This window comes from Symphalangus syndactylus, chromosome 16, assembly GCF_028878055.3.
Source record: "Symphalangus syndactylus isolate Jambi chromosome 16, NHGRI_mSymSyn1-v2.1_pri, whole genome shotgun sequence".
NCBI classification, from domain to species: Eukaryota; Metazoa; Chordata; class Mammalia; order Primates; family Hylobatidae; genus Symphalangus; species Symphalangus syndactylus.
The window spans coordinates 72,923,986-72,936,974 of record NC_072438.2 but is presented as its reverse complement, the minus strand read 5'-3'; the positions used below and the strand labels follow the sequence as shown (position 1 = coordinate 72,936,974).

Below are 12,989 nucleotides of genomic sequence, written 5' to 3'. Positions count from 1 at the left end.
ATGAGATTGGTTAATATATCTACCATTGGCATATAAGATGTGTATTACTATGCAGCCATCAACAACTATATTATGTAAACGTGAATTCGATGCTCAAAGATATTCATATTTTAAAAAGTTAGAAAGGCTATGGAAACCATATGTATGGTATCCTGTTGTTAAAACACATGAATGCATGTGTGTATTTACAAAGACAGTCCAACAGGACATAAAAATTATCTGGGTGATGTAATCATGAGTGATTTATTTATCTTTCTGCTTATGCTTTCTATTTTTCCATAATAGTTTCTAAGCAACATTTGTTTCTTTCTCCTGCTAATAAAAGTAATATATTTTTCAATTTTTATTATTTTTATTTTTTTGAGACTGAGTCTTGCTCTATCACCCAGGCTGGAGTGCAGTGGCGTAATCTTGGCTCACTGCAACCTCTGCCTCCCGGGTTCAAGCAATTCTCGTGCCTTAGCCTCCAGAGTAGCTGGGATTACAGGTGCCCGCCACCATGCCTGGCTAATTTTTGTACTTTTAGTAGAGCTGGGGTTCCACCATGTTGGCCAGGCTGGTCTCGAACTCCTGACCTAAAGTGATCTGCCTGCCTCAGCCTCCCAAAGGGCTGGGATTACAGGTATGAGCCACCGTGCCTGGCCCATTTTTCAAATTTTTGACAATACATAGGTAATATTTAATAGTTATTTATATAAGAAACACTCCCAGATACCTGAAGCGTTCACTTCCTCTCCTCTTTCCCATCTTAAATGATACCCTTTTAGGGAGAACTCCTCAAACACCTCATTGAAAACTGCACCCACAGGTTCCTGCTTTATTTCTTGCCACTGGGCTCTTGGTCTGTTGTGGGTATACTTGCACTAGCACCCAAGCTCCTCGAGGACCCGGGGTTTTGTTTGTTCTGTTCACTGCTATAGCCCCAAAGGCTAGAACAGTGTCTGATACATAGGAAGCACTCACTATATATTTGCTGAAATGATGAATGAAACAGATTTGTTTTACAAAGAAGTTTTGCCTTTATTAATAAGAAACCAGTGATGTTTAGTTTTGAATAACTTTAAAAAATGTCATGTCTTTTAATGTCACGTTAGCCTTTTACTGCAGGGCCCACTTAGGCTGATAAAAGCCACGAACCCTCCTCTTCCTGCTCTCCATGCCCTCTCAAATCTCAAACACACACAGAAAACTGAATATAGTTTTGGGAGGTTTTGACTTCCCTGAAGTCTGTTCATTAACTTCTTAAAGGTTCCACTAACCCCAGGGTGAGAGCACTTGGTTTAAAGGGTGGCCTGGCTTAGAATCATGATTTCTCTCCTATTCTAATGATTCAAAGAATCTATGTGACTTGAATATCAGTCTTTCCCCTTCTCCCATTAGCCAATTAATTGTTAAACTGATTCCTTCTACAAAACACTCACTACTTAGAGAGAGGTAAGTTCAATATTTGCAGCTGATACCTTGATGAACAGCCACCAGATGAAAGCTGAACAATCTACTTAAAAATCCAGAGATTTGAAAAAGGATAGATGTTACTAGAGGATAGTCAAAATGTCTAGTAAAGTCAATTTTGTACTTGTCAATTGAAAGTCTAGGGTCACAATCTGGGACAGAGATGGAAAAACAGGATCTATTCCACATAGAATATGCTTCTTGAATTTTATTATTTAAAGAGCAAAATAAAAGGAAGTAATGCACATTCACCAAAGTCGTTTTCCATTAAATAGAAGAAAAATCTAATACTTTGTAATAAAGACCATCCAGCTAAAAACAGATCATTAAAACAACAATAGCGATTTGACTCTATTTTATTTCAATGAGTACACTTCATTCATTGTCCGTAGGAAAACTAGGCTAGGTCTCAATAGACAACAGTCACAGTTACTGAGCAAGTAAATACTCCACACTTGCATGCCCTCCTTTATTTCTTGACATCTTCAGTCTCATCTGGCTCTCTCTCTTGATGCTCTCTTTCCCACCTCATTTCTTTTAACTCTTGTCTATACTTCCGTTCGATGAACCGCTTCTGATGGGCCATCTGGGGAAAATTATCTGACACAAGGAAATATATTTTATATTTAATAAAGGATAGCCACTAGTGCAAAGAATGATGCAACTAAACATATGCACATACAAATATACGTGCCTATGAAATGTGTATAATTGTATTTTTTAAGGCACGAGATAGAAAACTGTTTTCTTCCCTTATTCTTTCATCACTCAAAAACATATTGGAAGTCTGGATGAGTGCCCCTGATTGTAAATTTCAGTATCTGATGTGAACTTGGGTATAGCAGGCACCAAACATACAGAAATGTCAAAAGACAGACGTGTGGCTTGGGAATGTTACCAAGCAGGTGCTTTAGCATCACTCTCCTAGCAACAGGTGACTTTCTGGGAGAGATGAAAGGATACAGTAAAATGGAGTCACAGTTTTTGAAGAGCTCAAACTAAAAACTTCAAACAAATGATATTATCACACCATTATTTACCAAGAATTAAAGATTCAGAAAAGAGCAAAGAAAGATCAGGTGGACAAAAAAGGGGCCACGTTCTAAGTCATTATGTCTGATAATCAATTTTTAGGTTTGTGATGACAGGCCCAAAGCTGTATTTGCAAAAGTAACTCAAGCAGAAAACTTATTGGGTTAAAGCAGACGACACATAACCTCATGTTTCAAACACATGAAGAATCCAAGATGTGGGCAAGCATGGCATGCTTGGGGGCAAGTTCATTTATTTGCTTTAATGACAATGCGTAATGAAGTGGATCTACATATACAGCAGGCCCCTCATCAGTGATGTCGCTCTCCATGGTTTCATTTACCCGTGATCAACCATGGGCCAAAAATAGGTGGATAATGTACAATAAGATATTCTGAGAGAGAGAGAGAAGGCACAGCATACAATCAAGAGTACATTCACACAACTTTCATTACAGTATATTATTGTTCAATTTTACTTAATTATTGTTAATCTCTTTCTGTGCCTGATTTGTAAATTTCCTCTTTCAATTAAATTTTGCATCTGTAGGAAAAAATACAATCTATATAATGTTCAGTTTTATCTGCAGTTTTAGGCATCCACTGGGGTCAGGTATCCCCCATGGATAAGGGGAGACAACTGTATAATAGAACCTAAATTCTTTTTTCCCTCTTAATTATATAGTATACCATCCTTACACCAGGTTGAAGAAGGGACAGGGTGCTAGGAAAAGCATCTGAAAGACAGGTGGGGAATCAGCAAAGACCTGGTATGTCTCGGGGTCAGAGATTGATTTTATTTATTTATTATTTATTTATTTATTTAGAGATGAAGTCTTGCTGGAATGCAGTCTCTCAGCTCACGGCAGCCTCTGCCTCCCAGGGTCAAGCAATTCTCTGCTTCTACCTCCCAAGTAGCTGGAATTACAGGCGTGTGCCACCACAACCGGCTAATTTTTGTATTTTTAGTCGAGATGGGGTTTCGCCATGTTGGCCAGGCTGGTCTCAAACTCCTGGCCTCCTGCCTCGGCCTCCCAAAGTGCTGGGATTAAAGGCATGAGCCACTGTGCCCAGCCCAGAGATTGATTTTAAACAAAACAAGAACATGACATCTGTATTTTGGAAATAAAACAGTATTAAAATCCTATTCCTGAACTGATCAAATTGATTCCTTATGTAGGTTTCAAATATAACTACATTTTTCAAAAATAAACAAATCCCACTAAGTTAGCTGTAAAGCAAGTTTCTACAAAATGAACTCTATTTCCAGAATAAACTCTACTGTAAAATCAAATTTGCATTTGAAAAACACAATTCACATTTAACTATTGATAAAACTTTTATAGCCCTTTTCCTATGAAGTTGTACTACATATATATGCAATGTGAATGTGTATATACATACATAAATACATATATACACACACACACACATACACCTAGACACTTGAACATTTAAAATCATTTCTCTACTCACTGGGAAAGTAGAATATAGGTATGTATTTACGGGTATACTTTTTTCACTTATTCTAGTACAAGCATTTTCCCATATCATTAGTTTTTAAAACCATTACTTTAATGGATACATTTGGATATAGTAAGGGTTGGTAAACTACTATCCACAGGCCAAATACAGCTATCTATCTGTTTTTATAAATAAAATTTCATTGACAGACAGATACACCCATTAAATAGACACATCCATTAGTTTGCACACTACCCAGGCCAGTGGGCTACAATGGCAGAGCTGGAGAATTGCGACAGAGATTGTATGGTCTGGGAAGTCTAAAATGCCTACTATCCAGCCCTTTACAGAAAATACTTCCTAACCCCTGGGATATACCACAATTTATTAAACATTTTCCTACTCTAAAACACATAGTTTTTCTTTATCTGCTATTATAAATCAAGTTGTCATGATTCTCATGGTATAAACTTTTTTTGGCAGGGTGGGGAAGAGACAGGGTCTCACTCAGTTGCCCAGGCTGGAGTGCAGTGGCGTGACCACAGCTCACTGCAGCCTCAAACCCCTGGGCTCAAGTGATCCTCTGGCCTCAGCCTTCCAAGTAGCTAGCACTACAAGTACATGCCACCAAGCCTGGCTAATGGTTTTGTTTTTTTTTGTTTGTTTGTTTTTTTTAATTTTGTCTTCCACCTTGGCCTACCAAGGGTATGAACTTCTTTAAGGAACTGCTACATACTGCCAAATTGCTTTCCAGTAGTTTAAACAAACAAGTCACTCCTACCAGTATGGATATGCAGGCCTGTCTCAGAGTAGGTGATCTCTCCAGTACTGTTTTATAGTTGAAAACAAACAAAAAATGGAATCTCACTTTTATTTCACTCTGATTGCAAATTTATATGTACAATGGATGATGTTCCTAATAGCCAACTTAAAACTCTCAGTGAAGAATCCATGGATGCTGGACCCTGGCAGTATCAGCGTCTGCTCCCACTAAACTCCCTGTCCCTGAACAGGAAACTTTGCTGATTTCCACTTGGCTCTTGGCCTGCTTGCCTTTCCTGGAATCTCTCCTATGCCTGAGGATTCTGGGCCTCTTCACTTTTAGCTTCCCACACTTTGCTGTCTCCTGCCTCATTTAGCGGGGTACTTGAAGCATAATAGAATTGCACTGTCATGTTGTGCCCACAGGTTCTGCTGTGCAGCACAATAGACCTCAGAAGAAAAATCCCTTGCACTTAAGCCTTCAGTTTACAAAAGACTATGCAGTTTCCTACAAGGTCAATCATGTAATTGAAGTTTCTTCAACCCACGCATCCCACTCCTGGGAACCTATTCCACAGAACTAAAATGCACCAATATATAACATTTATTGGTGATGATTTAAAAAAAATGTCCACCAATAACAAAAAGGCTGAATAAAATATAGCACACCTATAGCAGGAAATATTATGCAGCCACTAAGAATGAATTGGAGCTGTTTTCTATAATCTGCAGGGCTGCTCATGATACATTATTGAGCAAAAAAAGAAAGGTGCAGAGAAGTATGTAATAACAGCCCATGTAATAAAACAACGGCCAAAACAAAAAAGAAAAAACCTTCACACGTATACTTTTCTGTTACAAGATTTTAGAGAACACAGAAATGTATGAAAGAAAACACAGGCTGGGCACAGTGGCTCATGCCTGTAATCCCAGCACTTTGGGAGGCCGAGGTGGGTGGATCATCTGAAGTTAGGAGTTCAAGACCAGCCTGACCAATATAGTGAAACCCCATCTCTACTACAAATACAAAAAAATTAGCCGGGTGTGGTAGGAGGCTCCTGTAATCCCAGCTGCTAGGGAGGCTGAGGCAGGAGAATCACCTGACACCTGAACCCGGGAAGCAGAGGTTGCAGTGAGCCGAGATAGCACCACTGCACTCCAGCCTGGGCAATAAGAGCGAAACTCCATCTCAAAAAAAAAAAAAAAAAAAGAAAGAAAACACAGTAGGCTGTTCACACAGATCACCCGCGCTGAGATTAGGACTCTAAGCAAAAAAGGAAAATGCAAATCAAAAAGCACTCAAGAACACTTTTATTTTTAAATATAAGCCCATTTTAGCATGTCTCACATTCTACTATATTCTTTGTGTAAAGAATAATTCTGAAGAAAACAAGATCACATTTTATCAGTACTTACCATTTTTCTCCTTCCTCATTTCCTTTCCATAAAACACTCATTACATTATGAACATAATTATAGAAAAAAAAATAGGCTTACATTTTTCAAGCGCATCCATTGCTGCTCCCATTTCCGCTTGCTGAATACTATTAAATAAAAGTAAGATATACTTTAATTTCAAGATTCTTTTTTTTTTTTTTTTTTTTTTTTTTTCAAAAATGCAAGGTATGGCTACAAATTTTTCAGGCTGATTTTCACATTCGGTGCATAAAATCTCCTCTGATTACTTACACTGTCACACACTGAACTGCACAGATAGGAATATACACAAGAGCATGCAGAAATGTCATTGATTTGCACAAAGCCTCCTTAAGTTATTCACTCCACACTTTAATACTGCAATAAAATGCCTTCCATTTATGTTAGGTCTGAAGTATTTCATACTTAAGTTTGAATACCCTCACTGTAAAGTTTAAAGAGGAAAGGAATAAAAAAATATATAGACAGGTTTCAAATCATTTCTCAGTTTAAGATACAGACTGGAGAGTTCAAAGAAAGGTGATAATATACATAATTCTTTTCACTCAAAGATGCTAGCATTTCCATACAGCTCAGGTGAGTAGTAGTAAATCAAATGTCTAACAGAGCTGGACACAGTGAACTCATACCTAAAATCCCAGCACTTTGGGAGGCTGAGGGGGGATGGGTACCACTTAAGGTCAGAAGTTCGAGACCAGCTTGGCCAACATGGTGAAACCCTGTCTCTACTAAAAATACAAAAATTAGCGGGCATGGTGGCACGTGCCTGTAATCCTAGCTTTTCGGGTGGCCGAGGCACAAGTAGAGGTTGCAGTGAATGGAGATCACGCCACTGTACCCCAGACTGGGTGACAAAGTGAGACTCTATCTCCAAAAAAAAAAAAAAAAAAAAGTCTAATGGTCGTGTCATGTGCGACATGACACATCTTACACGCACAGCTTGCATCAAAGTGCGCTCTGCTGGGTAACTAAAACTAGGCAGACCTTCTTACCAGGTAATGTGGTTTTCTCAAGATAGCTAAAGCCCCCTTACACAATGGTATTCCCACGGTCCAGGGCTGATTCAGAGCTTGGCTTTGAGACAATTAATGTGGGGACATTAATCCCTGGAATTCACTTTGCTACTACTCTTGAACATTTTATTCTCTGAGTTAAAAAAGACAGATGATTGAGTTTGGAGATACCAGCTAGGGAATTAGACACACAGGATGTTCATTCAAAGCAGTTCCAGGTATTCTCTTCTCATACCTTGGTCCTTTCCCACAGCCTATTCTTTCTCCCTTGAAATAAACAGCCACAGTGTAGGTTCGGGCATGGGATGGGCCCACTGTCTGCAGAGTCCTGAAAGGGAAAGGAAAGAACATTTATTATGGTAAAGTGTTATTTGTCATGGTTACTATGTAACTATGAGGAAAACCATGTACTTACTGCCTAGAGAGAGTTAAGTAAAATAACAGGAAATGTGAAAATGGTAGAAAGGTAAAAAGAGTTAAGTTTTTAATTTGATAATCCGACAAATATCAAGAGCGTTTGAAATAGAAATTTTTAAAAATTCTGCATTGCATTTTAATATTTCTTCCCAAAGTAATATAAATAACATCAAAAGGCTAACAGTGAAGGGTAAAATATTTTTAAAGAATTTCTAAGTGTGCATATTCACAAACTTTTATCATGAAAAGTTACCAGCTCAATCGCCAAAAAAACAAAGCTCCAGGTACTAGGGATTTTAATGACCTGGTGCAGATTTCAAACGCAGTAAAACTGATAACTTCATGGAAAAGGGAAATTAAAAGTAGCCAACAAAGATAATGGAATGAACATAGTAATCTTAAAAAAAAAACATGTAAAACAACCCCATGATCTTGATAAAATGAGCAAACTCATCTTGTACTTTCATTTGGGGGATTTATGAGAAGGGAGCATAGCAATTTCCTTTGTGTTCATACGCTCCATGGGATGAATGTGCACGAGTGGCTTCTTGAAGGTAGTACTTATTACAGTAATCATGCCTGTGCTATGGAAAGTTTAGCATCCTCATTTTATTTATTGAACCTTAATTATCACTCTGATGAGGAAATGCTATGAGCCTTTCATAGAATACAGTTTGGATATTCATTATGCTTATTAGGCACATAATAAAGTACTATTTCTAAACATTTGGGGCTTTTTTCCCCCAATAAATAAAGGAAATATTGTTTAGCAGTGACAGCTTCTTGGCGTAATTTATAGTAGCTTGCTGTGGGGTGACTCAACCTCTTCTCCTGGCCTTAGTTTTTCTTTAGCAAAAAAGCCTATAAAGTGTTGTGACTGTTAAATAAAAACATGCGAAAGGATTGAAAATTCCCAACTGCCAGTCTCATGTTTTTCCTTGTGTATTTTGAAATTTGAGAAAGTCCAAAGGGGAGCTTTTACTCCATACAGAACACACACCGTGTGTGCTTGCAACCGTGTATGCATCCACATGGGGTGAAACAGTTTTGAAACAATCTTTACACGTCCTTAAAATCACGTACCCAGACAATACCTTGCGATGCAACCCACCTATTTCAATAATCCTTTCATTTTGTAATTCCACTTTGAAAGCATCTTCTTAATCAACCTATGTGTGTCTCAAGATAATTACTCTACTTCAGAGCTGAACCTCCTGTTTTCATCAAAACGGGTATTAAGTGGTGTGGTGACCCATTACTCACCTACATTCCTTTTTAATGACTTTTGGCTACCACTCAAAGGATAAAGATATTCAAAGTACATGATGGCTTTTGATACACATTCTGAGAAGAAAAGTTCCAAGTTGAAGCCAATAGGGGTTCAGGGAAAGTGCAGAGAGGTACCCAAATATTGCTACAAATAATCATACATGATCTCATCTGGAGGCACAGCCCAGCAGAAGTTACAAGCAAGAAGACAAATATAAAAATGTATATAAAAACCACTGAATCCAAATTTTCTTTTTGATCTCATAATGTTAGTTTGTCTCCCTCCCAGGCAGTAGTTCACAGAGATTTTTAGAAATGGGAGCGAACATAGAGATAATGGAGTGGGACCCACTTATTACAGCTAAGACTAAGAGCCCCAGTGAGTTTCCCTGTGGGGCCCAAAGTCACACTAACAGCCAAGAAGTCTCAATCCCGGGCTCCTGTCATGATCACCCCACAATGACTCATTCTTCAAGGCACATGGAAAGTCAATTTTAGGCATGCTGGATCCAATCAATGGCCTGCAGGCAGCAAGTACTTACTTGTACAGAGGAATGTCTGGCTCTTTTCCTTCTGTCCTAAGTGTCAAGCAACATTGCTGAAGCTGGGATTTGGGGTCATTCCAATCCTGATTCAAAATGAACTCCTGTGGAAGTCCCCAAAAACTATTTAGTAACGGGTTCTGGACTCACCAAACATAAAGCAGACCACTAATTCAAACTTTATATGAGCTTACTTTCAATCGTGGAAAGAAGCAGACATTCATGAAAGTATGAACATATTCCAAATCCTTATCAATGTACAGCGCTGCAATAAATGCTGGGGAAAAAAGAATACTTTAAAATAAACCACAATCACTGCCATCTATCAGAAAGAGTAAGAGACCTAGACTTTTAAGCAAAATTTTAGTAAAAGTTTCAACTTCCAGGCCCTCTTTATTTTTTAGCGCTACCATTTAATCTTCCCCCACTTTTTGTCATTAATATCAGAAGTGGCAAGAGATGTGTAAGATGCAAATCACAGAGTACAAAGACCAAACTGCATTTAGCTAAGGGCTAAACGAATAGCTTAAAAGGTACACAGAATGCCGCTGTATATCAGGGAAAAAATGCTACCTGAGCACCCAACCCTGTTCACATCAAATAAGTCAAAATACTACTTGAAGATTAGATATGATGCCAGAATACGCACATTCTTGGGTCTTGCCATTTTCAACACCAATCCTGAGGTCCCCTGTTTTTAAGGATTCTATGTTAAATTTAATGAACAGGAATGGGGTAATTTATAGATTCAATCTGCCCAAAAAGAGAAAAACTTAACACTGATCTTAATGACAACAATATGTCAAATTTTGCATTAATAAATGGTGACCCCCTAGGATGACTTCATTTAAAGGCACCTTGACAAAGCAAACAAATGGTGCATTTTCAAAAGAAATAAAAACAGCTTTCATTGAGCTAAAAAAAAAGTGAGAATGATCTCTCAGTTTAATTTTTATGTGATTTTCATCTTTAAATGACTTTTCTTTCATTGAAAAAGAAGTTCTTTTAAGTTCCTTAGTCAGAGTGGCTTTGCACTTTGTAAATAAGCTGGTTTTGCATGGTAGACTTTGATACTTGAATATAATTCCCATTGTCAAAAATACCGTAACATTCAAAAAAAAAAGTGCTAAGGCTCAGTGAACGGCCCACTTATTTTGAAGTACTACAAACAATACAACGATGTGTATAATCCTTTCGTTAACTATAATAGGATTATTTACAATGCGACCAGACTGTATCGGAAACTGCAAAAGATGACATTTGTCCGCAGAGCTTTGCACTCATTCAAAACAATGAGTAATAGTTTTAGTATTTAGTGAATAAATTACCCTTCTTTCTTCTGTGCCCCTATATGAAGGCTGCTGGGTGGCAAAAAGGCTCTGATTTACAACAACTGATCTTCATATTCTATTAGTGTTTCACACAAAGGGATGTGGTAGCTGAGTGTTAGGATGGAGGGGTATGTGTTGGGGGTACCACTGAAGATAGATTGAACATAAAACTTCATTATTCACATGTCTTAGTTTCAAATTATTTTCCTTCAGAAAAGCTTTGGTAAAAAGCATAAATGAAAATTAAAATAGCAAACAAGGTTTCTTTAGCCAGAACATAATAATAATGATGAGCAGGACAAATACGGTTACTTGGACTTAAACTCTGAACCTGAAGGTTGAGAGAAAAGTGCGTGGCACTCACATTCCAAAAGGTCCGCCAAGGTCTTGGTGCGAAGCGCCACAGGCCTCTTGGTCTTGTCGTTGGTTATGGCGTACTCCTGCATGCCCAGCTCCTCCGCTACCTTGGCCTGAGTTCTATTATTCACCAAAGAGCTTCGCAACAACTGCCCAAAAGGAATGGGGGTACATTGAGAACACATTTCACTTTTGACCTCTCTTATTCCTGGATTGGACCCAACGAGCCTGAGAGGATCTCACTGACAGGGGCACCAAAATAAGTGAGGTCTAAGTCCTCAACCGTCACCCAGATGACAGTGATATGTTCCATGCCCGGATACCTTCTCCTTAATAACGTACTCCACTCTACTATCCTGTATTTTTACCTTACTGACATAAATGGCTCATTTACTTCTTTAGGAGCACTGGGGCAGGGCTGTGGCAGGGGAGGGGGGATATATAATATGATTTAAGGTCATAGCTTCTAATAAGTTTAATGCTACTAAATGAGGAAGCATTAAGAGTTTTAAAAATCAATTTTATTAAAGTGTAACTTACATTCAATAAAATGCACCCATTTTCAGTGCACAGTTAGATGAGTTTTGAAAAACATGTACATTATTATCACTCCAAACAAATTCCCAGCATCTCCACGCAGTGAATCCTTCCCAACCCCTGACCAGGCAAACTCGGCGTGCTTTCTGTCACTGTACATTAATTTTAAAGGATTTTTTTTTAAAGTCTAAAATAAGCTTCAAGTTTCATGGCACTGATGCTAATTTTGATATTATAGGACTTAAGTGAGGTTTAAGTAAATATTATGAAAATATTTAAATTATTTATTTACATTTTTACTTTTATTATTATTTTAAAGATTTATGGTATCTAGCTTGAGTCTCAGTTTTTCATACCGATATCCTTTTTTTTTTGAGACAGGCTCTTGTCTGTTGCCTAGGCTGGAGTGCAGTGCGCACCATCTTGGCTCACTACAACTTCCACCTTCTGGACTCAAGCTATCCTCCCACCTCAGCCCCCTGAGTAGCTGTGACTATAGGCGCCTGCCATCATGCCCAGCTAATTTTTGTATCTTTTGTAGAGACAGGGTTTCACCATGTTGCCTAGGCTGGTCTCGAACTCCAGAGCTCAAGTGATCCACCCACCTTGACCTTCCAAAGTGTTGGGATTACAGGCGTGAGCCACTGTGCCCGGCCCACACTGGTATCCTTTGTCTCTAATCAAATTAAAATATAATTTTCATACTTCAACTTCAGGAATTCAAAACAAAAATTTCTACTAGGAATTTCATCAGACAGCTAAGAGTCCTCCAAGAATTTCCAACTAGTAACACTATACGCTGCATGAAAATTATGCAATGAATTCATTACAGAAGTGTCCATAAAACAAGTATGGTTTAGGCATTTAACACTCATTAACCACTCACTAGGGAAGAGGAGGGGAGGACAGCTGGGAGCAAGTAGGTACATACAAAGATGGGAACTCACCAAACAAAAATGGAACATAATCATCCCTGATCTCTAAGATTTGGGAGAATAATGCATCTACAACTGCAACTTTTCTTAGAATACATATAACAAATTCTTGGTCTATTAAAAAACTTCCTGCTAAGAAACATTCCTGAAAACAGGGATGAGGAGCAGGAGGCAGCTGTGAGTTGTGCTGGTATTCCACTCCCTGCTGTTCCATGTCACACTTTCTTTATTAGATGCAAGTTTTATGCTCTGTGGCTCCATGGTGTCAACAGAGCTTATGAAAATCAAGATTTATTCTTAGTGTCTGATAGTGAATCCTTGACAATAGATAAATAAGAAACAATATGTTCTTAATTTGTCTGACAATGATTCATGAAGCAGAAATATAACTTGATCTTCATAAGCCATGCTTGCTGTTGAATTTCAGACTATTATTCTTTGC

At 38.2% G+C, this 12,989-nt stretch overlaps 1 protein-coding gene across 14 annotated transcripts in view; it reads right to left on the bottom strand.

Annotated features, from left to right (window-relative positions):
• Positions 1 to 1,645: 1,645 nt before the first annotated feature.
• DROSHA (drosha ribonuclease III) overlaps positions 1,646 to 12,989 on the bottom strand; it is a 131,200-nt gene continuing 119,856 nt past the window's right edge. For all 14 annotated transcript variants that reach the window (XM_063619899.1, XM_055245508.2, XM_063619896.1 and 11 more), the window contains 6 exons: positions 11,083 to 11,224; positions 9,582 to 9,664; positions 9,388 to 9,491; positions 7,395 to 7,487; positions 6,207 to 6,253; positions 1,646 to 2,052 (listed from right to left, as the gene is read on the bottom strand). In XM_063619899.1, the coding sequence (XP_063475969.1) occupies positions 1,922 to 2,052; positions 6,207 to 6,253; positions 7,395 to 7,487; positions 9,388 to 9,491; positions 9,582 to 9,664; positions 11,083 to 11,224 (600 nt within the window). In that variant the 3' untranslated portion in view covers positions 1,646 to 1,921. The remainder of the gene's footprint in view (positions 2,053 to 6,206; positions 6,254 to 7,394; positions 7,488 to 9,387; positions 9,492 to 9,581; positions 9,665 to 11,082; positions 11,225 to 12,989) is intronic.